This window comes from Acartia tonsa, chromosome 2 (assembly GCF_053477335.1).
Source record: "Acartia tonsa isolate MP-2025a chromosome 2, ASM5347733v1, whole genome shotgun sequence".
NCBI classification, from domain to species: domain Eukaryota; kingdom Metazoa; phylum Arthropoda; class Copepoda; order Calanoida; family Acartiidae; genus Acartia; species Acartia tonsa.
In genome coordinates, this window is record NC_137261.1 from 12,411,979 (window position 1) to 12,437,905 (window position 25,927).

Here is a 25,927-nt window from a genome sequence, read left to right on the forward strand (position 1 = left end):
GAGGGAGGGGACATTGAGCTATAAATTATCCATGTAATTTAGGAAAATTTTATTTTATGTCTTGGCTCAAGACTTAATTCTTTATTGGTTTGTTCCAATCATTTCAACCATTAATTTTATCTACAGAAGGGGTATTTATCATCATTATTGGGATGTATGTCAATTGTTCATTGTCTTATCTATTAAGATCCCTAAATTCATGTACTTAGCAAATAAACAAGGATAAGGATCATGAAAAACAATTTAATTAAAAATAAAAAATAAGTATGTCCATCACTAACGCAGCATAATTATGGATAATAGAATAGGTAGAATATTATACCTTGTATAAATGGATATTGGACATACGTGGTTATCTTGACAGGGGTAAATTTGTCGATGATTTAGCTTGCTAATATGGACATCATTCATTTGTCATTTCATCTATTTAGTAGGAGGGGAGGGGATTTAGTAGGGGAGTATAGTAATTTTAGCCAGCTGCGAGCATCACTTTATTAGAGTACATGATAATTTGCTGCAACTTCCTATTAATAATATATCTATTCATGTATGATAGTTATTTAATAAAAATATAAGAAGAATTTTTATAATAATAATACTTCATGTTTTTTCCAGACTCTGTATCTCTGCCTCTCACAATAACATTCAGCTTAAGTCTCTTTGATTTGTGTTCCTTTTATATTGAAAAAAAATTCTATTTTGAAAATGAGCTTTTGAAATTATTATAAAACTTATCTGTATAACTTTTCCGTCAGCCAAATATATTGGCTTATTTGGCCACTGCATTGGTTCTATACTAAATTTTCAGAAATGTATTTTGACTACAGAAAAAGTTCTTTTCTTTTTTGTGACTTTGAAGAAACACTTCTTTTGAATAAATGCTTTGTTAATAAAGCAAAGTTTGAGTAAAAAGTTGAAACTCCCTTTCTTTCACCTTTCTCTTTATCATTTTTCTTTTCAACTTTTTTTTGTTTGGTTCAAGAAGAGATGGGGGCGAGAATTGTTAGTTGTTGAGGTGATAAGTAGTTTCAGCAGTCATATTAAGGGATAAGACAATAGTAATCAATTGATGTGCACTTTCAATAATAAAATAAATACTCCTTTAGCTGATTATTATCATATTGGTTGAAAAGTTTTGACACTGCTAGTTTGAAATAACTAATCAAGATTTTAAAAGAACCTAAAGTTTTAAGTCAACAAATGAGAGTACGTGTTCAATACAATGTCCCCTCCCTCCATAAATCGAACTTCAATTGTGTCCAAATTGTATGAAAATTCTGGGACTTTTAATAGCCGTACTTGCCTTTAGGTTTAACTTTTGAAGTAGCTTTGCCATTTTCAAAGTTTTAATAAGATTTGACAAATCTATCATGATAAAAATGACCGTTCTGACATTTTTATGTACAAACCATAAATAAAGAAAAGCTTTGCTTCTAAAGAGGGAAAAGTGCTTTTTAAATGAGAAATATGATATTGCTGTTAAGTATTTTTAAACAGGTGAGACTCAGATTAAACTTAATACTTGAAAACGCATAAAAACATTCAAAGATTATATTTATACTTATGTAAAAAAAAAGGTGTGTTTATACATTGTAAATAAGGAAAATCATGTAACAAGTTTTCAAAAATTGAAATTAACAGTAAACCAATATATTACTACATAATATTCATTGTCGTAAATTTAAGCTGCTAACAGAAAACTCGTTTATTAGTTAGTTCATTCATCCAGTAGGAGGGGAGGGGATGGAGTAAGGGGGGTGGATCGTAGTTATCGTTATTTTAACCTGCTGCAATTTTAACTTTATTAAAGAACATGAAAATGTTGTGTAACATCCAAGTAATAATAAATCCATTAATAATCATGAACGTGGGTTTGTAGATGTATTGGTCTATAGAATAGTGGTTTAAAAGACAGATTGTGTAACTTATGAACTTTTTTCGACCGGAGAAAACCTAAAGGTAATTTTAATTGCTTTGTAAGAACACCTAAATTATATTTGTAAAAAAGATTTCACACAAACATCACCTGTCCGTCAAACTTTTTACTTACAACAAACATTAAGGAATAATAGTTTCTCGTATTCATTTGAATCCGGTGGATAGGAACCGGTTCTCATGAATACGAAAAAACTATGTCTAGCATCGTATTATATCCAGTTTTCTACGAATATAGAAATGTACAATCATAAATTAAAACTAGTTTTCTTAGCCGGTGCCTTCGGCACCACGGGGCTAAAAAAACTAGTTTTAATCCTATAATTGTACGTTCTATATCCGCGGAAAGCCGTTTATAATACGATACGAGAAATAACTATTTTAATCATCCTATCCTGTTATATATGTCTGAAGCTAAAGATCTTGAAAATGGCTGGTCTGAATAAATTTGAACAGGGAATATGCATAAATGCTTTAGACTACTTTCCTTACATCCCCTAGAGGCTAGGTGCGAAGCAACAATTAATATAACATAAGGAGAGTGGGATTTTGTGCATAGGTACCCCCAAAAAAGACCACCTATACCCTCTCAAATCTCAAAACGTAGAAAGGACATTCTTTTTCTCAAAATGTAAAATTCTAGAGAAAGAGAGGACAATGAGAGAAGAACAACATGAATCCTCAACCTTACCTTCAATTGTCTTTTCAAGGGTAAAATGTAGCAAAAGAATTGGATGAAATGAAAAGATTATTTCATTCATTTTAACATATAAGAGAAATTTCTATTCCTTAATAACACTCCATGAATTATAATTCTACATCCCTCAGATCTTTTTATCTCTACTTTATTTCAGTCAAGAGAACAAGAACGTGTTTAGTTCTCAGCAGTTGATGTTGAAAGCCTTTTATTTTAAGGGTTTATAAAAAGCAGCTTCTATTCTCTAGGTTAATAAAAGAAGCGGGAAAACCCAAAATCAGAAGTTTCAGATTTTTGTGTGCGGGGTGGGGAGTGTGTGGTTGACAAAATCCCCCCTGAAAATGAAAACTGGTTACAGAGTTAACGATATATTTATGTAAAGACAGACAAATATACATTTCAACTATTAACTTTCAATCTAGCATAACAGGATAATTTTTTCTTTAATCTATACATAGATAAATCTACAGAAAAGCTTTAAACCATATCAATTTCCAACCGTAATGAAAAGAAAAGTTTCAACAAATAAACTTTTCCACTCTGTACAATTTTTGCTTACTTAGTGGCCAAAAAAAATTACTCTACACACTTATTATAAGCTCAGAATTTACTATCTTTAATCATGGACGCACGAGAGGGGAGTGCAACCCACCCACCCCTCCCTCTCAATGATATCTCTGTACATACACGAGCCTGACGTTAATCTATTAATCAAATAAATTTAATTGTACATTTTTGTGAAGTCTTTTTAAGACAACTAAAATATATGAAAAACGCACAGCGGGCTAAAATCTGATTATTTGAGATTAAGTGTAAAAATAGAGGTGTTTCAGTAGATCTAGATCTGTAAAAATAGTTGGATGTTTGTTTGTCTGTGAATATCTAAAATATTTAGAAAGCGTTGTGTTTGTTTTAAGCTATTTTAGAAAATTCTAATCCCAGTCAACAAAAAACTCTAAAATGACCTTTTGGCTAAGCTGTCATATCAAAGAAGGTTCTAGTATACTTTATGTCTAATATTTTTTTCAATATTATCATCGAAATTAATTAATAAAGAATACTTAAATAAAAACCAGGATTTATTAAATTTAAATTTTTCTTTCATTAGAAATATAAAAATAATCAATTCTACTTTTGAAAAGTTTTTTTAATTAGAAAATATAGGTATAGAGATTTAAGAAAAAATTTAAAACATGGATATAAAATGATTGTTAGATAGTTAAAGAAATAGAATAAATATATAACCAAGATAAGAATGCAAGAACATGAAAATAACAACAAAAGGTATTTTTTTTAACATACATAGCTATATAACCAATACCAATCGATATATTATGTTGAAACTCGATTCTGGCTAAAAGTACGTTACCCCCATCTCCCCCTTTACCCCATTCCCTCACATCCTAGTGGATAAACGAACTGACCAATAAATGAAGTCCATATTAGCAACCTAAATAAACAATAATTTCTCTGTCTAAATATCCAAGTATATCCATTTAGACAGACGCCGAGAAGTTTATTTTTTACACACTTTAATAATGTAGATATAATGTACGTAGATAGATAGATAGATAAAAAGCAAGATAGCAAATAAACGTACCTGAGTGAAGCTAGCCAGGGTAGCAAATGAATCACAATTAGTTATATTCACATTGTTTGGTCCAAGGTTTCTAGTATCAATACATAAATAGATTTTTGTCAGGAGGGAAGGGCTCATTTGGCTGTGTATTACACTAATCCCCAAAGTTTTATAATAAAGTTTCCTTATTCGTTGGTCTAACATCTTTGGAGACTTTTATTAAAATATGATTGGTTGGTTAATTAATTTGAGTGTCGAAACGTTTCAACAAGTAATTATAAATTACAGAAAGGATAATATTGTATATCATTATTTATCGCATCTTATTATAAAAATCTTTCCGCGGATATCAATATGAAAAATTATGAGGTCAAAACCAGTTTTGTTAGCTAAATATGATTTTTTCCAGCGGATATTAATCAGTTTCGATGCCGTACTGGAAACATAATTATCCTTGTTTTTCATTATTGTGAAAAAGTTGGGTTTAAATGCTTATATCATCATAATAAAGTAACAGGATGTCTGTCATTGTGTCTGTCAGTGTGTTGAACAACTATTAGTCTGTCCGTTCATATCTAAAACAGGGAAGGGTGCTTAGGGTTGCAGGCCCTGGCCAATAATAAAAAAAAGTATTTAAGTATTGATCCCTTGATTTAGCGGCTTCCATAAGCAGTTCAGCGGTTGGGGGAAGCTTCTCTGTATACTCAAATTCTAAAGTAAAATATCTTTAAAGAATACATTCATATATTTTGATATATTGGTCAGTCTTTCAGTGGGAATATTATCTGTCTATATAGATTATAGATGTATGTTTAATTACCAGTCTGTCCTTTATGATGTATGTTTACCTAAATTTATGTCTACTTGTCTTTCTAAATATTTTCATCAGTCTATCTGTATGTCAGAGTCTACCTGATTGTATGTCTATATGTTTGTCTGTATAACTGACTGTACATATGTCTATCTGTATGTCTGTATATCTGACAGTATGCCTATGTGTCTGTCTGTATATCTGAATGTATGTCTATCTGTATAACTGACTGTATGTCTATCTGCATATATCTAATAATCTGTATGAATATCAATCTGTGTAGTCTTGGTCAGTTGGACTGTCAGGAACACAGTAATAGTGTCTGACTGATTATGACGTAACAAAAAAAAATTAGCTAATGAGAGGCCGTTATTGACCAATGGTAAAATTTATAATGGCCTCTCATTAGCTAATTTTTTTGTTACGTCATAATCAGTCAGACACTATTACTGTGTTCGACTGTCAGTCAGTCGACCGTACCTGAATGAAGATGCATAGAGCTGCGAAGACTGCCCTCATTCTCGAGCTGATGGCCGCGCTTCCGAATACGCTTGACGTAGAGGACAGCTAGCAACACTGCCAACAACAGGATGCTTGCGGAGGCGGCTCCCATTCCTTTAAATAGATATATGGTTAGTTAGATGCATAGATATATAGACAATTAGATCTATGAATAATTGGATATATGGATGGATAGATAGATAAAAGGATATATGAATGGATAGATGGACAAATGGACAGATGGATAAATGAATATGCAGACGAATGGATAAATGGATGAATAGAAGGATAGATGAGTGAATATATGGATGAGTGGATAGATAGATAGATTAATGGATAGATTCATCATTATCTTAGGGATAGATAGATAGATGAATGATGGATTTATAAAGAAAAACATGGTATAGCATATTCTATGTAGTGTTTACTTAAATTTTTTTAGCTTTTAGATAGATAGATTAATGGATAGAAAGAAAAATAGGCATACATATTTTATGAAGCGTATTCTCTTTTACACATGCGATTCTTAATTGCTTTTGTAAATGAGAAAGAGCCAATTAAAACAGTATCCATACATTGCTTACAATATTCAAAATCAGAAATTTATTTCTTTTTTGTATTTTTTTACTTTATGAATTTAAAAATTCTATATCAAACATGGATTACAACATCCATACGTAGTGAGTTAATTTTCCCCTAACTTCCCCATTAGCATTAATCAAACAAAAATCTTTTAGATAGATAAGGGCACTTTTTAAATTTCCTTTTACAACATATTAAGAACAATAAAAATTGAAGTTAACCCCTAATTACAACAATATGTGTTATGAAATATGTTACCTAAATTAAAATACAAAATTTTAATAAAAACAAGGACAGAAATGTACATAAGTATTCCAATAGTAACATGTTAACTAAATGTTTGATATAAATAACACAATAAACTATTATACTGAATTATTGCATAAAAACTGCATAAGTAAAAAACATTCGTATTAATTAAAGGACTTCTTATGATAGGCCTCCTTAACTTACTTCCAACAGCCACGTACATACGCACTTACATATCCTTGTTCAATGGTAGCTGCGCTACTTACATAATTTTCCCTTTCTTTTACAATTCAAGGTCAATCCTAATATATTTCCATTTTAATTAAATACATTACATACTTTAAGCTTTTTAAATTAAAATTTGAAGAAAATCTTGGACAAATATCCCCAAAAGTAGCGCAGTCATTACATTTTATTTAATTAATAACAGTAAGCGTTATTAGACGCGCAAGCATGAACATAAAACTATCTGCTTCGTCCTCAGCCTCTAGGAGGAGAGATCAGGAAAACAAATTCTAACCATCCCTAGGCATTTTCTGAAAAGTACAATTAATTCGGACCAGCATTTTCCGAGATCTATGACTTTGGGAAAAAAATACTACTTTATTTATAGGATAATCAAAATAATCTTAATTGTCATATTAATGATTACTAGTCGGACAAACAGTCGGACATACCCTAGATGTAGAGTAGCTGCACTACAAAAATGAACTCACCTATAAAAACTGTCGGTGAAACAGAAGCCAGTAGTATAGAAGAACTGTGTGCATTTTCGGCGGGTGGCACTGCTTCAGTAACGGGATCAGAGACTAGACCTTCCGCCGGCAGATCACGGAGCTTGCAGATCTTCCGCCGTTTGAAGTTCAACACCTTGGGGTCGCCGTTTCCTTCCAGATCAAGGCTAACCTATAAAAAAAAAGATAAAATAAATAAACACTAGACAAAGTAGCTAGAGACTTGGTTGTGTTTATATTTTTGACGCTATTGGCTAAAACATTGAAAGTCGGCAAAGGGTCCCACTCCCCACCCGCGGGTAGTGTAACATATAGCTCGTGACCCCTCTATTGTTTTACTTTATTCAACTGTTTATAAATGCCCAAATTCAAATCAAGCTAGAAAGTCATAGTCATACGTATTGTATATTTGTATATTATATAAATTTTGAATATAAATGTAATTTCCTAAATTATGTATAGATGTAGATTATTACAAGGAATACAATTCTCATCTATTATTTACACTCAACATTTGAATTGGGTCAACTTTCAATACAGCTAATTTTAATGGAAATATGATATATTGACAGGGGAAAATTTGTCGTCAATTTAGCTTCAATTATTGGTCAGTTTGTTCATCCAATAAGAGGGTAGGGGATTCCGTAAAGAGGGTGGAGGTATCAGAGTATATGAAAATCTAGTGCAAAATCCAAATAATAATATAACGATTAAAATTTAGGTTAACATTACAATAATGTCCACTAGGAGTATAACAAAGAAAATTTTTATATTGCTGTTTCAATGAAGGATTTTTAGGTAACATGAAATAAACACTTTAAAATGTATCAGATAGGTCAGATTTATCATTACTTATGTATGGAATATTTTATCAAGTTTATTCAACATTTCTTTACATTTTTATTTAGTGTTATTTTTTATGTTTAAAATATCTTAGAAATAAAAAGATAGGTTGATAGATAAATAGAAAGATAAATAGATGGGTGGATACATATGTAAATGGATAGACAGACAGATAAATCTACTAGATGAATAGATAGATAGATAAATAATTAGATATGTATAATCCAATTATGCTTAACAGCTCTCAGTTGGAAACATTCTTCCATATGGTCTCACATTTCAGCAAATTAAAACCATTTTAAAATTATTAAAATATGCTATTTTAGGTGTTTAACATTATATTTACTTAAGAAATGATAGGATTTTTCAAGCTAGGTTTCACTGTTCGTTTTGAAAATGCTGTTAGATGTTTGCTTATGTGGATATATTTGTCCTTGTTAAATTATCAGCATTGGATAAAAATACATCATATTTTTGTTGTTTTGAAAGAACGTTAATTTTAAAAACTTTGGTTCATACATCATTTATACATTAGTAACAATGCAATAAGTTATATACCAGGTTATCCAAGGACATACATAAATATACTGACGAAAATGATAGTTATAGAGTAGATACAGAGGAATTCACAAAGATCTTTAAATATTGGTCACGCGAGAATCTTCACACAGAAAATTTGTAAGGCCTTTTTGTATGAAGCTTAAGATTTGCGTTAACTAATGAACTGATTGAGTTCTCCTTTTTAAGTAAGCTTTACATAGGTCACAAGGGGGGTTTTAGGCTATTTAGATATTAGATTTAACTCTTAGGATAGCTTTAGGTTATTGTTCTGCTTTCCCTACCCTTCGTATACAGATCTAGATGCTAATGGCGCAACAGATAGTATCTGTAAAACGGGCCGCCGAGTTTTTAACTATCCAGCAATTTTTGAGATCTTATAGGATACAATTTAGCATATTTAATGTTTTAATTATTTTCAAGAATCCATATACGTATCCCTGGACAATACACTCGATGTTATGTTGATAAGAATTTTAATTAATGCATTAACCTGCCCTTAATATGCTGCGGTATGTAAACTTGAATAGCAAGGATAGATTATTACAAGATAAATATCATACCACTTAACAGAAACCACTTTGCCCAATAAGGTCCTCTGGTTGTGAGGGGGGGGGGGTGAGTTAAGCATTTAATTTTGATGATAGTTCTTTTTTAAGTAAAAAATAATATAAGGGGATGAAATAAATAAAAAAATAATTACAGACTATTTCTAAAGAAAGTATTTTTTTCAATATATTAAAAGACCTTTATTTTTCTCTTTGAAAATTATTACTTTTCAATTTTTTCATTCTATCTATCTATCTATATCCATCTCTCCATTCATCATTTTATCTATCTATCTTGCTCTCCATCTCAAATTTGTGTTGACATAGCAATCTGTTTTTTGTTCGACAACAAAATTTAAACCAAAAATCCAGGAATATTGGGATAATGGATATTGAATATAACGAGGAGAATCGTTAATTTAGCCAGCTGCAAGTTTTACTTTATTAGAGTACATGATTATATGGTGTAAGATTCAATTCATAATACATCCATTCTTGGGATAGGACAACGGACAATAATTTAATTGTCGTCCATATTATCATTAATTAACCTCTAGCTGGGATATTAAAGGATAAGACAATGGGCGATGAATTAATGGACAGCTAACCCCAAATTATTATAAAATGAAGAAAATTAAAGGTGAAAATATTTTGACACTGTACTATCAAAACAAGATTTCATTAATATTCCAAAAAGTTTTTAAGCCAACGAAACTTGTTTATAAAGGGGACCATTACAATTTACAGTTCACGTCCTCTCCTCCCTGGCCATTTGGGGAGGGAAAGCAATGTAGATTATTTCAACCCCTATTGTCCTCTCCATCCCTGATAAAATTTGAATATTTTAAATTATCTTTTTCTAGGTTTAACATTTGAAATATTGTGGAAATATGAAAATAACTATTCATATAAAACAAGGACAAATATGTCGATTAGATCTTTTCATACACTTTTCGAATTTTAGTCTTCTGCTAACCTAAAAAGTTACTTTAGGAGCCTAGTAATACATGTACAAAATTTCAGCTCTCTATCTCTACTGGCGACCTAGCGCCAGGCATGTAAAATATCAACAGATAACGGTAGCACGGCGGTTTTAACAATATCTCAGCAATGTGCAGGTTTTAAGCTCTTCTGCATATTTCAATTTAAACACATAAGGACAAAGATATATTATCCCAAAAATCTTTTGTCAAAGTCTACTCTACACCTAGCGCCAGTCAGTTTTCTAAAACCATGCATTTTATACCTGTGAAAATAGAAATCGCCAGCGCTAGGTGTAGAGTAGACTTTGACAACAGATTTTTGGGATATTATATTTTTGGCCTTATGTGTTTAAGTTAAAATATGCAGAACACCTGAATTCATCTTCCAAGCCATTCTCTAGGCATTTTAATTTTTTTTATGAAATAACGGGATTTCAAAACTGCCCTTTGAAAAGGCCTAAAAAATATCTTTTTTTGTCACTTTTTTCACTGCTTATAGTTACAACTTATTAAGATATTATGCTCAGTTAAAAAAAATCGGCGCCTCCAGCACCAAAACCGGCAAAAACTGGCAGTTAAACTTCTGTGCCCCTACTTGCCCCCCTCTTCGGTAAACAGTAGTTATCTCAAGAAGTAAAAGAGATATCAACACAGAGAAAGAAAGCTTTTTAAATAAAACTGAACTAAGTAACCATTACACATTTTATTTTGGGACTTTCCTTCTAGGAGCTTGTGGAGCAAAAGACCCACCAAAACACTAATAATATGAGTTCTGAGCCTATTTTTAAAGATATCAACCGGATTTTTTTAAAAAATCTTTTGTTACCATAATGGAACTCAGTAACATTTACAGATTTCATTTTGGGACTTTCCTTCTAGGGGCTTGTTTGGCAAAAGACCCCCAAAAACTAAAAATGTGAGTTCTGGACTTATTTTTAAAGATATCAACCTAATTTTTTTGAGAAAACTGTTTTCACATAACCAAACTCAGCAACCTATACAGATTTCATTTTGGGACTTTCCTTCCAGGTGCTAGTGGAGCAAAAGACCCCTTAAAACACAAAAAAAAATGAGTTCTGAGCTTATTTTTAAAGATATCAAACTGATTTTTTTAAAGAAAACTTTTTTTTGTTGGGGGGAAATTACCCCCCCTGAAACCTGTTGGCCGGGGCAAATTTTGTTTACCTTTCCAAAATTTACCCCCAAATTTTTAAAGAAAATTTTTTAAATAAAACTGAACTAAGTAACCATTACACATTTTATTTTGGGACTTTCCTTCTAGAGGCTTGTGGAGCAAAAGACCCACCAAAACACTAATAATATGAGTTCTGAGCCTATTTTTAAAGATATCAACCGGATTTTTTAAAAAAATCTTTTGTTACCATAATGGAACTCAGAAACATTTACAGATTTCATTTTGGGACTTTCCTTCTAGGGGCTTGTTTGGCAAAAGACCCCCAAAAACTAAAAATGTGAGTTCTGGACTTATTTTTAATGATATCAACCTAATTGTTTTTGAGAAAACTTTTTTCACATAACCAAACTCAGCAACCTATACAGATTTCATTTTGGGACTTTCCTTCCAGGTGCTAGTGGAGCAAAAGGCGTCCAAGTTTTTTTTTTTTTTTGGGGGGGGGGTAATTTGCTTGGAGGGGGGGGGGTAATTACCCCCCCTGAAATCTGTTGGTATACAAAATTTGCCCCTAGGGTAAAATTTTTTTTTTGGGGGGGGGTAATTTAAATTTTATTAATTTTTTATTTTGGGGGGGTATTCAAAATTGTTTACTCCTCCTAAATGGTTAATATCTTTAAAAATAAGTCCAGAACTTATATTTTTAGTTTTTGGGGGTCTTTTGTCAAACAAGCCTCTAGAAGGAAAGTCCCAAAATGAAATCTGTAAATGTTACTTAGTTTGGTTATGTTAACAAAGTTTTCAAAAAAAATCAGGTTGATATCTTTAAAAAAAAGCTCAGAACTCATATTTTTAGTTTTTGGGGTCTTTTGCCCAACTAGCCCCTAGAAAGTCCTAAAATGAAATCTGTAAACATTACTGAGTTTCATAGACGTCCAAGAGGGGGGGTAAAGTGGGGATTACCCCCCCCCCCAAACAAATTGGGGGATGCCCCCCCCCCAAAAAAAAAGCTTGGACGCCCCTGCTGAGTTAGGTTGCGTTAAAAAAGTTTCCTTTAAAAAAATCAGGTTGATATCTTTAAATATCAGCTCAGAACTCATATTTTTTGTGTTTTGGGGGTCTTTTGCTCCACAAGCTACTCAAAGGAAAGTCCCAAAATGAAATGTGTAATCATTACTGAGTTCAGTTTTATTAGAAAAAATTTCTTTAAAAAAATCAGGTTGATATCTTTAAAAATAAGCTCAGAACTCATTTTTTTTGTAATCATTACTGAGTTCAGTTTTATTTTTAAAATTTTCTTTAAAAATTTCGGGGTAAATTTTGGAAAGGTAAACAAAATTTGCACCGGCCAACAGGTTTCAGGGGGGGTAATTTCCCCCCCCCCCCCCAAAAAAAAAAAAGCTTGGACGCCCCTGCTGAGTTTGGTTATGTTAAAAAAGTTTTCTTTACAAAAATCAGTTTGATATCTTTAAATATCAGCTCAGAACTCATATTTTTTGTGTTTTGGGGGGTCTTTTGCTCCACAAGCCCCTCAAAAAAAGTACCAAAATGAAATGTGTAATCATTACTGAGTTCAGTTTTATTAAAAAAATTTTCTTTAAAAAAATCAGGTTGATATCTTTAAAAATAAGCTCAGAACTCATTTTTTTTGTGTTTTAATGGGTCTTTTGCTCCACTAGCACCTGGAAAAAAATGAAATCTGTATAGGTTGCTGAGTTTGGTTATGTGAAAAAAGTTTTCTCAAAAAAAATTAGGTTGATATCTTTAAAAATAAGTCCAGAACTCACATTTTTAGTTTTTGGGGGTCTTTTGCCAAACAAGCCCCTAGAAGGAAAGTCCCAAAATGAAATCTGTAAATGTTACTGAGTTCCATTATGGTAACAAAAGATTTTTTTTAAAAAATCCGGTTGATATCTTTAACCCTTACAGATCGGGGGGGGGGGTCATATTGACCCCCCCCTCTGTTTTTTCAATGTCATTTTTTTTGTAGGTAAGATAGAGAGTTGTGACTTCATGACTTTTTAAGTTTAGTAATTATACGTCGGCAAGAGTTGATCTTATAAGGATATCTGGTCTGTGTCGGTCGTGGCGTCCGGTCAAAGTCGGTTAGGTTGAAAAAAATTTAGAAAAAATTCTAAATAAATCTTAATTTCTTTTGTTTATAAGGTAGAAACCTAAAATTTTTTTGGTGAATACTTAGATATCAATGACCTTCTGAGAAAAGTTGTTTTATGACCGTTTGACCGCTCCCTGACCGACTTTATGACCGATTTTTGTCCGGCTTTTACTACAGACATATACCATGAATATCGTGGCTTCTATTACAGCTAGAGGCCTAAAATTTTTTTTGGTAAATCCTTGAGCAACAGTAAACAGATAAAAATATTAATTGGCGCCGCCAACCGCCGTTTTACCGCCGTAACCGCCGAAAATGGCGGTTTCCGTTATTTGCCGTTTTTCGGCGATGATCTGAAAAAGTAATTTTTTTGTTATGAAAAATAAAAGTTCGTCCTAAAATTTGGTCATCCTAGCTGCAAAATTGGCCGCTCTACAGCTGTTTTAATATTTAGCAGCTGGCCGCTAAAAAGCGGCTAAGGAGCGGTCTGCCCGCTATGACTAGAAAAAGTAATTTTCTCTAAAAATACACATGAACCACCAGAAAAAAAAATTATGTCTCTAACTGTAACAGGAGGATAGAGGGGGGGGGTCAATATGACCCCCCCCCCCCCGATCTATTAAGGTGGGAATAGGGGCCCGATCTGTAAGGGTTAAAAATAGGCTCAGAACTCATATTATTAGTGTTTTGGTGGGTCTTTTGCTCCACAAGCCCCTAGAAGGAAAGTCCCAAAATAAAATGTGTAATGGTTACTTAGTTCAGTTTTATTTAAAAAGCTTTCTTTCTCTGAGTTGATATCTCTTTTACTTCTTGAGATAACTACTGTTTACCGAAGAGGGGGGCAAGTAGGGGCACAGAAGTTTAACTGCCAGTTTTTGCCGGTTTTGGTGCTGGAGGCGCCGATTTTTTTTAACTGAGCATAATATCTTAATAAGTTGTAACTATAAGCAGTGAAAAAAGTGACAAAAAAAGATATTTTTTAGGCCTTTTCAAAGGGCAGTTTTGAAATCCCATTATTTCATAAAAAAAAAATTAAAATGCCTAGAGAGTGGCTTGGAAGATGAATAGGTGTTCTGCATATTTTAACTTAAACACATAAGGCCAAAGATATAATATCCTAAAAATCTTTTGTCAAAGTCTACTCTACACCTAGCGCTGGCGATTTCTATTTTCACAGGTATAAATTGCATGATTTTAGAAAACTGACTGGCGCTAGGTGTAGAGTAGACTTTGACAAAAGATTTTTGGGATATTATATCTTTGTCCTTATGTGTTTAAATTGAAATATGCAGAAGAGCTTAAAACCTGCACATTGCTGAGATATTGTTAAAACCGCCGTGCTACCGTTATTTGTTGATATTTTACATGCCTGGCGCTAGGTCGCCAGTAGAGATAGAGAGCTGAAATATTGTACATGTATTTCTAGGCTCCTAAAGTAACTTTTTAGGTTAGCAGAAGACTAAAATTCGAAAAAGAGTATTTTAATGAAAAGATCTAATGTCGATAATAGGGCAGCTATGACAACTTTATTACATTTTCTTTATAGAAATTAATAACAGCTAACTGTTGTTCACTAAGTGTTAAATATCTCTATGCATATTTAGCTATTATTTAAAAGACAAAAATTACATAACAATTAAATGTTTACCAATTTTCACTGACGACCAGTCTGATACAAACGTAAAAGTTTAAAAGTTTAAAAGGTACTACAGCTGAAAAATCTATGGGATTTTTTTTAAAACTTTGGTTCGGGAATCTTAACGGATAAGAAATGGTTCATAAAAATAATGTATTACCCCAATTACCTTAAACAAAATTAACTCTCTGTAGATTAAAAGTATTAGAGGGGAAGTTTGGACACTGCTAGTTTGTGCACTAATCAATAAAGATTTCATAAAAGTCCTCAACGTTTTTTGGACAATGAACGAGATAGTTTTAAAAATTTTGGGACCAAGTACAATTTACAGTACAATATATATGTTCCCTTCCTTCCTGCAAAAATACACTAGGGCTTAGCTATACATATCATTTTGATTAGACACATTGTGACATACAGACCCTAATTGTAGAACAGCCGTACACATATGAGATACTGACTTACAAAGGACAAGTGTAGAACAGCGCCTACATCTTTCATGCTATAAACATATGATTTCAATTAGTTCTCCCAGTGGAAGCTAATCATATACAAATATTTCTAACCACCGACAAAATACATTTTCAATATTTGTACAGTATATTACTTTTTAGCTTAAAAAATCATTAAGACAAACATATGTTTTTTATTTAAAACGTATGTTTCTTCTTTAGGTAGCTTAAAATGCTAAAATGTCTAGCATATTATACTATTGTTAAAAGTAGATGTTTTTTTTAATGTACAAAAATATCAAATAAATCTTGGTTACCTTTCTAAACATATAACCTTTCTTTAGGGGAAGGTATCTTTTTTAAAAACGTAAAAATAAGTATTTTACAGCTAAAATCTATTTTCATTGCAACAGAAAGTTGAATTTGAATTTGATTATTAGTACGCACTATTTAAAGAAAGGAATTCCTGTTTTTAAATTATTTCTTCTTTTAAAAACTGAGACCCCCTATATGTTAAACCCTTGCATGAAATATGTAGTAAACAAGTACTATTGCTTCCATTACAAGTGCAGCCTTCCAATTAGGTGTTAAAGAGATCTAATCTCTTTACGTCCCTTCAGATCCTCTAGACGACTACACTGATAAAACCATTCTATTCCTAAAACCTATAAATTGACAAGGGCATGTTTTTTGCTATTCTTTGGATGTTAGTTCGCCCTTGTTAGGAGTTAATGCTATATGGCAATGACCTTACATCCTCCTAAATATTAAGGAATAAAGCCAGAGGTATAGGGTAGCGGCGCTACAAGAAAAAAGGGGTATATATTTCATACAGTAATTGCTTTTAAAATTGTAAACATGACATATACAGATAGGCAAATTTGTTACAAGCTTCAACAAAGACTTGTTTTCTAAAAAACAAAGTAGAATCATATAAATAAATCAACATTTCTAAACTCCTTTGGGGGTGCCTAGCCCTATCTAGCCTTAAACCAACTGAGAAAGCCTCACAAATAAGTTTCTTTCTATACAAATAGATTTTTACATAAAATGTTGATTTGATAAAGGTAATAAATGTAGCCATATATTTTATTTACTCAGATAATGTTAATGTTAATATTGTTTGAAATATAATTAAAGGTGAAAAACAACCAGTAAAACAAAGTATTTTTTTAAATTTTATCCAACAATCCTTGTTTTTTTTTATCTCTTTCTCTGGAGTAAATTGAAACAGTATGTAGGAACAATTATTATTTAACGGTTATTCATAAAAACAAGGATAGCTTAAACAAGTGGCGTGTACAGGGTTTTGATGGGGGGAGGGAGGAATTTTAGTAGGTATGACTTTTTTTACCTTTACATAGACCCCTCAGCTGTATCAATAGGGTTTAGACCCTTGTCAAGGGGTAAATAGAGGGGTGGACATCATAGGCGTCCAAGGGGGGGGGTAATGGGCCATTTGGCACCCCCAAACGATTTTGGGGGTGCCGTAGGCACCCCCAAAATTTTGTGAACAATACCCCCCCCAAAAAAAAATTACCCCTACCTTGGGGGTGCCGTAGGCACCCCCAACGATTTTGGGGGGGGTATTTACCCCCCCAAACCATTTTGGGGGGGGTAATTACCCCCCCCAAAATAAATGTTCTTTAAAAATTTTTTTTTTGGGGGGGTATTTACCCCCCCAAAATTGAATGTTCTTAAAAAAAAAATTTTACTGAAAATTTTTTTTTGGGGGGGGAGGGAGTAATCCCCGCCCCCCCCCCCCCCTAAAAAAAGTCATAGAGTGACAACCCCAATATAGTCCAACCAGTTAAAACAGTTCTTAACCATGATAACAAAAAAATTAATAGTTTGATCATGTTTTATTTGAATGGGCCTTTATAAGGGCTAAAACCATCCCGGGGATCTATGTTGTAATTGTAAAGCACTGAAGATTCCATAAAATAGATACCTAACTAAATTAAATATTTCATTAAATAATGAAAAAGAATTTCTATAGGCGATTTCTTTTGGGAGGATGTCAGGGTGTCTCAAAACTAGTTATAAAACTTACCAGGACCTATAAGACGCTTCACTTTAAAGTATAATCATATTAATTCATTGGTTAGTGAGTTAATTATTGTATTTCATGTTCTAAAGAATGAGATACTACTATATATTTGAATAGTAGTGGCGCCCTTAGCATCTAAGAACTCGTGTTTTCTAAAGGGTAAAAAGGGAGGAGAAAAATAGCCTAAAACCACTCAAAGGATTGACCTATAATATTGTGGAACCATCATGGGATCTATGTGAAGCTTTCCTAAAAAGGAGAACTCAGTATTAAAAGTAATGAAATCTGAAGCTATAGTCAAATAAACCTTACTTACTACTTTATGTTATAGGATAGTACTTATTAACTTAATAGATTAGGTAGGTGCTTTTTTTACATAATTAAATTACCCCCCCCAAAAATTTTACCCCCGGGGTAAATTAGTTTGGGGGGGGTAATTACCCCCCCCAACAGATTTGGGGGGAGTATTTACCCCCCCCAACAGACTTTAGGGGGGGGTAATTACCCCCCCCAATCAAATTTTACCCCCGGGGTAAAAATTTTGGGGGGGTAAAAAAAAATTTCGGCGCGCTTCGCGCGCCATTTTACCCCCCCCAAACACGAATTACCCCCCCCCCTAAAATTGTTTACCCCCCCCAAAAAAAAAAGCTTGGACGCCCCTGGTGGACATCTTATGGGTAGGGATAACTTGCCTTAAACTTTTTAACCAATAAAAGACAATCACGTTCAGAAAACTATTTTCATCGCCTCTCACCCACAGAGCTTCGTCAAATAGCCTAAACCCTGCCTGTTCCAGCTTTTTATGAGATCTTACTAAACATTCTTAAAAGCATACAAACAGATACCCTATTATTTCTAAAAATATCGGATATATGTAATTAAAATATGGTGCAAAATATCCCAACTAAGCTAGAACGTTAATTAAATTAAGCTAATGACAAAATGAAAATGCTAAAACTAATTTTTGCAAACTTTTCAAATGTAAACAAATTGTTAGCAATTTGTGTTGGGTGTGTGTGTGAGTGTGTGTGTGAGTGCATGTGTATGTGTGTGAGTGTGTTTGTTTGATGGTCAAATTTGTACACTAGTGTAATGTACACTTAATTAAAAAAAAACACTTTTTGTAAGCATAGCTTTTAAAAGCGTCTTTTTATGTTGATTAATTCTTAGAGTTCTCTTGATTTTGTAGTACTAAAAATGAATATTTATTTTTAGAACCTGTGTTAAATTCTGCACTTGATAGCTTTTGGAATCTGTTTTTTGCTGTAATTAAAGTGGAAAGTGGAAAGAGGGGGGGGGGGGCAATTAAGTGGTTGTCGGGAAATTTTTACTTGTTTGTCAGAATTCTGAGGTGGATTCTTAAAAAAAGTTTCGTGACAAATCCACCAAAATCACATTAAAAATCTACAAAAAAAAAATAATCAAAATCATAGAAGGGTTATAAACATAAGATTTTATTTGATTTTTGTAGATTTTTTTATGTGATTTTGGAGGATTTTTCACGAAAACAATTTTGCCCCACTAAGCAATTAGTTTAAAAGAATCTACCTTTGGTCTCTTGTCCCTGTCTAAAATAGACATAAAGTTAAACTTTGCATGGTATGGAATTTCTGACAAATGTTGTGCAATTAAAGTTATATTGAATAACACACAAAAAAAAATACAGTAGATAAATAGAAAATGAAAGAAAATATTAATATTAAGTATTGGTCATTATGTGTTTTATTTGAGCTAGTGTGTGTGTGTGTGTGGGTGTGTGTGTGTGTGTGGGTGTAGGTTCAGAAATATCACATCCGTATAATGTACATATCCGCTGAACCGATATGGTTCCCCTTTACAGTAATGCTTCTTATGTCCAGGGAAGGTTTATAACTATTTTAGGGGAGGGTTTCTCTATCCTCTCAAAAGAAGAAATGGCCCTAAGAAAACAAATTGAAAATGAGGGGGCGGGTTGACTTCCCCCAACCCCGCACCTCAAGGGCCCCTAGTGGCATCTAGTTGAAATAAGAAAATAAAAAATTAATAAAAAGGTAAATAAATAAGGGAAGAGAGGGTTAATAGTGAGAGCAAAAAAGAGGTGAATAATCAGTTTGTGCTGTTAATAATATTTAGTCCTGATACATTTGTGCAGAAGTGAATACACACCATGTGTTTAAATGAGAATGTGAGAAAAGGTTTTGCCTTTATTTGTAGTCATTAAGGCACTATGGCAAAAACTTTTAACTTGCTTTTCCTCACGAACACGGACAGACATTTAGCATTAAGCTAATACATAAATTGTTTGTACAATCAGGGAGGGAGGGGAAATTGTATTATAAAGTATGGTTGGTGACCCCAAAGGTTTGTTGTTTTTATATAATTTATTTCGAGTTAAACATGAAACAAACTATGAATTTATGTATTTTTAAATGTTTATAATCGATATATTACGAATTAAGGAATATAAATCATGTACATTTGAAGTATGAGATATTATTTTTTTGTTTTAATAGAAACTCAAGAAAATCATTTAGAAAATCAGAATTTAGACCCATATTATTTAAAATTGTTAAAGCAGATTTTACAACGAACAATGATTGAGAGATTAACACGCTTTTCTTATTCATTATTTCAAAACTTGATTGTGTTATGCAAAATAGCAGTAACTACAAACAACTCTAATCTACAGAAGGGATTGTTTTCTTTATCATTATTGGTGGTTTACATCAATTTATCTTTCATGGTCTTATCAATTGCGATCCTTGATTATAATTGTCCGTAGCTGGCATATTTTTAACTTGCTGTCATTGTGCCAGGAGCTAATTTGGCGTAAACATACAGGGATTTAAAGGGATAAGAAAATGCCCAATAAATTGATATACATTTCTAATGATTATACACTAATAACCTCTTCTGTAGATTACAATTAGTGGTTGAAATGTTTCGACACTCAAAATCAAAATTCATTAATGTCCATAAAGTTTTTAAGCCAACAAATAAGAAAACATTATAATAAAACTTTGGGGACTATTGTATATCCAATGTCCGCTCTCTCCCTGAAAAAATAAGCAAAATTTGTAAATATATGTCTCTATTCACTGGCTGCAGAGTAAATATACTTTTACTTTTAATATTTGTTTTATGTTCTATTTATTTATTATTTATTTGTATTACATGGTTAGTGGAAAAGAGGACACACCAAAATTCTGAATTCTTAATGGGGGCACGATCTATATTTAACTCTACCCAAGGGATAGGGGCCTTATGCCTTAACTTTCAATTGGGTTATATAAACACGTGGGATATATAAACACAGCCAAGTCGCTATAATGGAGCAGGTAGCAATTTGCTAGCAGACGAAAAAGGACGCCACCACTTGGGCTAGGTAGTTGTGTGGGTTACACATCTATACTTATACATTTATTGTTATAACATGAGAATTAGATTTCTCTAGGTCGACAATATGGTATTTTAAAAAGCTGCATACTGACTATGGTCAACTTTACTTTGACAATGACATCATCACTATATTCGTATGCTGATAAAATATTAAAATTTAAAAGTCTAATTTTCTTTTTTCCAATAATATTAAAAATACATCTTTTTATGAAAAATACTCTTTATGAAATATTAATGAAGAATTTCCCAAAGTTGAAAATTCTTTAGATAAGTTTAAAGTAAAAAGAATCATTAAATTGATATGGTAAAACTTTTTATCAAAAATTGTTAGGTTAAAGGAAAGTTAAATTATGTTTATTTAAACTGTTATTGTGCAAATAACTGTACAATATCATGCATTAATTTGCATCCTTTGATATATATAAAGTAGTAAGGTTTGTTTTGTTTAAAACTTTATATCTCGGAAATTGTTGGTTCGAATTGGTTGTAGTTTTTAGAAATGTTTTAATATTTCTTGGGGATGTTTTTTAGCTATTTTCTTTACCTCAACCCGTCCCCCCTTATCTATAATACAAAGTAGCTTGATGTCTGTCCGTCTGTCCGTCTGTCCGTCTGTCTGTCCGTCTGTCTGTCTGTCCCTTAAGATCTCGGTAACCACTGAACCGATTGGATTCTACTCTTCAGGGAATATACCTACTGGTCCTGTGGTGGTTTTAGGCTATTTTCTTGGGGGGTGGGACACCCCCAACCCCCCCAAAAATAAAAAAAATCCAACCCCCCCAATTTTTTTTTTACATTTTTTGTAAAATCTCAGTAACTGCTGATCAAATTGGGCTCTACCCTTCTGGGAATATACCTACTGGTCCTCTGGTGGTTTTAAGCTATTTTCTTGGGGGGTGGGACACCCCAACCCCCCCAAAAATAAAAAAAATCCCCACTTCCAAAATTTTTTATTTTTTATTTTTTTAAAACAAAAACCAGTAATTGGGGTGGGGGAACCCCACTACAACATGGGGCGAAGACCCCATGAATCCACCCCCCCCCCCCCAAAAAAAAATAAAAATATTTTTTTTTAAATTTTAATTTTTGTGTATGCGAACAACCTAGGTCTAATTTTTACGAATTGAAATTTTTGTGTATACGGCAAACAACATGGGTTTAATTTGTACAAATTAAAATTTTTTTGCTTAAAGCGCACAACCTGGGTTTAATTTTACCACAGAGTAATTAAACAAAGAATATTTTTTTGAATATTTCTATTAAGGAGGGTTGACTTCCCAAAACTATATAGGGCGAAGCCCCTAGAGGCTAGGGGCGAAGCCGCTAGTTAATAAAAAAGAGAGAGGATATTTGTCTGCCTGTTGGTCCAAGGAGACTTCATTTAAACTGTTCATGATGAGTCTTGCTGCAATAAGGTACAATTTGGAATGAACTAAATTCTATGTATGTGTTGTTCCAAAAACAGAAAGTTAATAGTACTTTTCTCCATGCTCTTAAAGGAAAAAAGGCTTAAAAGCTACCCAGACATTTATATTGTATATACGTTTATTTATAATAGTGTGTCGCAGAAAAACAGTAAGTATTCAGAATAATCAATAGCAAAGTATTAGGATAAGTGTTTTTAATCTAATATAATTTATTGGGGTCTAAGTTTTGTTTCATTTCTAGATTTAATAGCAATTAAAATCTACGATCTTGAACTATAGGACAAAGAATAATAAGTTAACCTCCCCCAATTATGATAAACAAACTTCCTCATCAAATTAAAATTATTTGGGTTAAGATTATTTTTTGATTTATTGATTCTTAAAGTTTCAGGTAGCAAGTAAAGTTTTATCATTTGCAATGACATAGTAACCGTAGCAACTGTACATGTAATCTATATGTAATGTATAAACATAAATATATTTATATTTATTGATGGTTAATACAGTATTATCTAACCATTAATCAAGATTATGGCCACATTTAGATGCTATATGGGGACCTCTACATAATACCATGGACCAGATTCTTTAAATTATCAGGATGTATGTTTGTATAACTATTCTTCTGTCTGTTATAAATCTTTTCGTTTTTTGCGGTCTACCTGTTTTTATTTTTGTCTGTCTGTCTGTCTTTCTGTATGTATCTTTGTACCATTCTCTGTACAGCTATTTGTCTGTTTGTCTGTCTGTATCTGTCTTTGTATATCTGAGCTGGATCTTTAAATCATTTTAGTGGTGAGCCAGATTGTGGTGCGCCGAATTTCAGCCAATCACAGCGCGGCATTTCATAAAATGCTGTGCTCTCATTGGTGGAAAGTTGGCACACCCCGATCTGGCTCACCACTAAAATAATTTGAAGATCCAGCTCTGTCTAAATTTCTGTCCATCTTTTTGTCTGTTTGTATCTTTTGTATATACAGTTAGCTTATAGTTGTGTCCACCTGTTTATCTATTAGACTTTCGCTCTTTGTCAGTGTTCCTCTATGTTTGTCTGCCTATCTGTCATTATTATTTTCTTATGTACATATATTATGTACGTCTGTCTAAAATTCCTTTCGTATCGATTGTTTTTCTTACTTTATATGAGGGCTTTTAATGTTATTATCATTGATTGAAGTATTATAATTTGTATAAAATGTTAGTTAGTTAGGGTCCCCCTATAATAATTATATTTGTATATCAAAATATAAATAATATTCACATATGGCTTATTGATAATATTTAATTGTAGATTAATATTAATAGATTTTTAGAGATATTGATGATTTTAATCCTTTATTGTTATGACAAGGATATTTCACATTGGGAGAAAGAATTTACCTGAAATTTTTCCAAAAATACTCAATACTATAATGTAAAATTTTGCGACCTCTTTCTTTGAGACATGTAAGCGAGTTGTATACTTCTTAAATATACTCTAAATTTGTAGGCCTATGTTCTTAGTAAAGATATTTTATCTATGAGAAATACCTAAAAATTTTGTCCACATTAAAATTATGTATATTGACAAATGAATTTTTTCTTTAGATTAAATACTCATTTTAGGGTAAAAGAAGAACCCCTTCTTTGTTTTTTTTTTACTGCAGACGAAGTTTGAAAAAGTTTTAAAGAGTAAAACCAGGGATGAGGGTTAAAGCACTTGTGGAAAAAACGATGTACCATGCCGAAATAAATAAATTGTCCAATTATAAAAAAAATATATTAATAGTATTATTTATGGACAGTTGACTGCTGATACGGAAATTTTGACCGACGTAAAAGATTTTTCTCTGATGGTGCCCTATCCGTGGGTAAAGTTTGATTACTGCTCCCTGCCAAATAATTACTAAATTAGAACAGAGTGCATAATGTTTTATACACAGACTCAAAAAAGGTCATAGACTTCATTAACCATAAAGGATTTTTTAATAAACAAGGATGACAACATCCATAAAAGCGAAGCACTGAAAAGGTAGGACAAACGGACATTAATACTTGTATAGTGTCTGAACTGAATAATCAGAATATAAAAGTATAAGATTCGAAGCAAAATTGTAAGTAAATTTGTTGAAAAACTGCTTGATACAGGATAATGTTTATGGACATACTTACATCTTTAGGGCTTGATTATAGAGTTACTTCGCTTAAAATATTGTTCTTTGTTGTCCCAGGAATCAATATACCAAATATCAGATCAAACGGATAATTAGATCATATAAAAATTCGTTGTTAAAAAAGTAGAAAAATCAACATGTTTAAAATGGACGTACGGACATTCTGGTAATGATTATAGAGTTGCTACGCTTTCTAAATCGTACCTAACTATTACAGGAATTACCATGCAAAATTTGAAATCGATAGGACAATTCTAACATGCTTAAATTAACGAATAAAAGCTATTTAAAAAAGTAAAAAAATCAACATGTTTAAAATGGACGTACGGACATTTGGGTAATGATTATAGAGTTGCTACGCTATCTAAATCGTACCTAACTACTACAGAAATCACCATGCAAAGTTTGAAATCGATAGGACAATTCTAACATGCTTAAATTAACGAATAAAAGCTAACTATCTCGGACGGACGTACGGACGGACGGACGGACCGACGTACGGACGGACGGACGGACCGACCCTAATTATAGAAAAGCTTCGCTTTTAAAAAGTATATAATAAACTATCACGCCCTTTAGAAGAATTTGAGAGAGGGGGACAGGGGTTAAGCCGACCATTCACTTGGTTTCAAAAAGAAAAGTTTTGAAAAAATTGAGGTTGATTTATATCACAGCATGTTTAACATGGATAACGGGCTTGCGTACAGACGGATGTACAGACCCTAATTAACATAATCTAGTTTAACATAATCTAAAAGTTTGGCAGACTAAAGATGTTGAACAAAACTACATACTGAAGCTCCAGAGGTATGACATTAACAAGACTAGATGAAATGCATTGACACATGAATAGGTATAATAAAAAGATTTACCTGTAATAATGTATCTACTTCAGCTGCAACTTTGCCTGTACAGGGAAACATCAACCTAAATAAAATATTTGGTAAAATAGGTTCCAATGTAGAAGGAATAAATATTCCTGAAACAGTTTGGTACAATTGTTAAAGCGTAGCAACTCTACAATCTTAACGAAACAGTCTATTTTTATCTTATTTCAACATTTTTTCATTGATATTTTCAAAGAAGTTGTATCAACTTTTTTTTTTATAGCTAGCCGGTTCTTTTAGTAAGTAGTAGATGTAAAATTTTTCATAGAATTCAAATATGCAATCGGTTTTTTTGTAGACCTCTTATTTTTTAAGTAATTTAAGTTTTTAAAAAAAATAATTAAGTCGGTTTTAAGGTACTAAAACGCAACAAAATAAAAGAAGAAAATGGTCAGTAAGAACAAAAATAGTAAGATCTTTAATTTGACACCTTACTTTTAAAATTCTGTTGAGTAATTATTGAAAAAATCTATTTTTTTAACCTCGGTATAATAAAAACTTTAGACCTAAATATTTTCTCAAACAGACATAAAAAACATGGGTTCATATATACCATTAGAATCAGAAAAATATTACGAATCCATTGTAAGCAAAATTGAAAAAAATTAAAAAATTAAAAAATTACAGAAATGGCCAATTATTTTTTTTGTTCAGACAACACTATTGTCTTCCCTTT

General features: G+C 32.2%; 1 protein-coding gene across 1 annotated transcript in view; it reads right to left on the reverse strand.

Annotated features, from left to right (window-relative positions):
* Nucleotides 1-25,927, reverse strand: part of LOC145304582 (uncharacterized) — a 38,308-nt gene that overhangs the window by 8,824 nt on the left and 3,557 nt on the right. The window contains exons 4-8 of the mRNA XM_080146502.1: nucleotides 25,237-25,291; nucleotides 7,071-7,260; nucleotides 5,503-5,637; nucleotides 4,859-4,922; nucleotides 4,233-4,302 (exon numbers count right to left, since the gene is read on the reverse strand). Coding sequence (XP_080002628.1) covers nucleotides 4,233-4,302; nucleotides 4,859-4,922; nucleotides 5,503-5,637; nucleotides 7,071-7,260; nucleotides 25,237-25,291 — 514 coding nt within the window. The remainder of the gene's footprint in view (nucleotides 1-4,232; nucleotides 4,303-4,858; nucleotides 4,923-5,502; nucleotides 5,638-7,070; nucleotides 7,261-25,236; nucleotides 25,292-25,927) is intronic.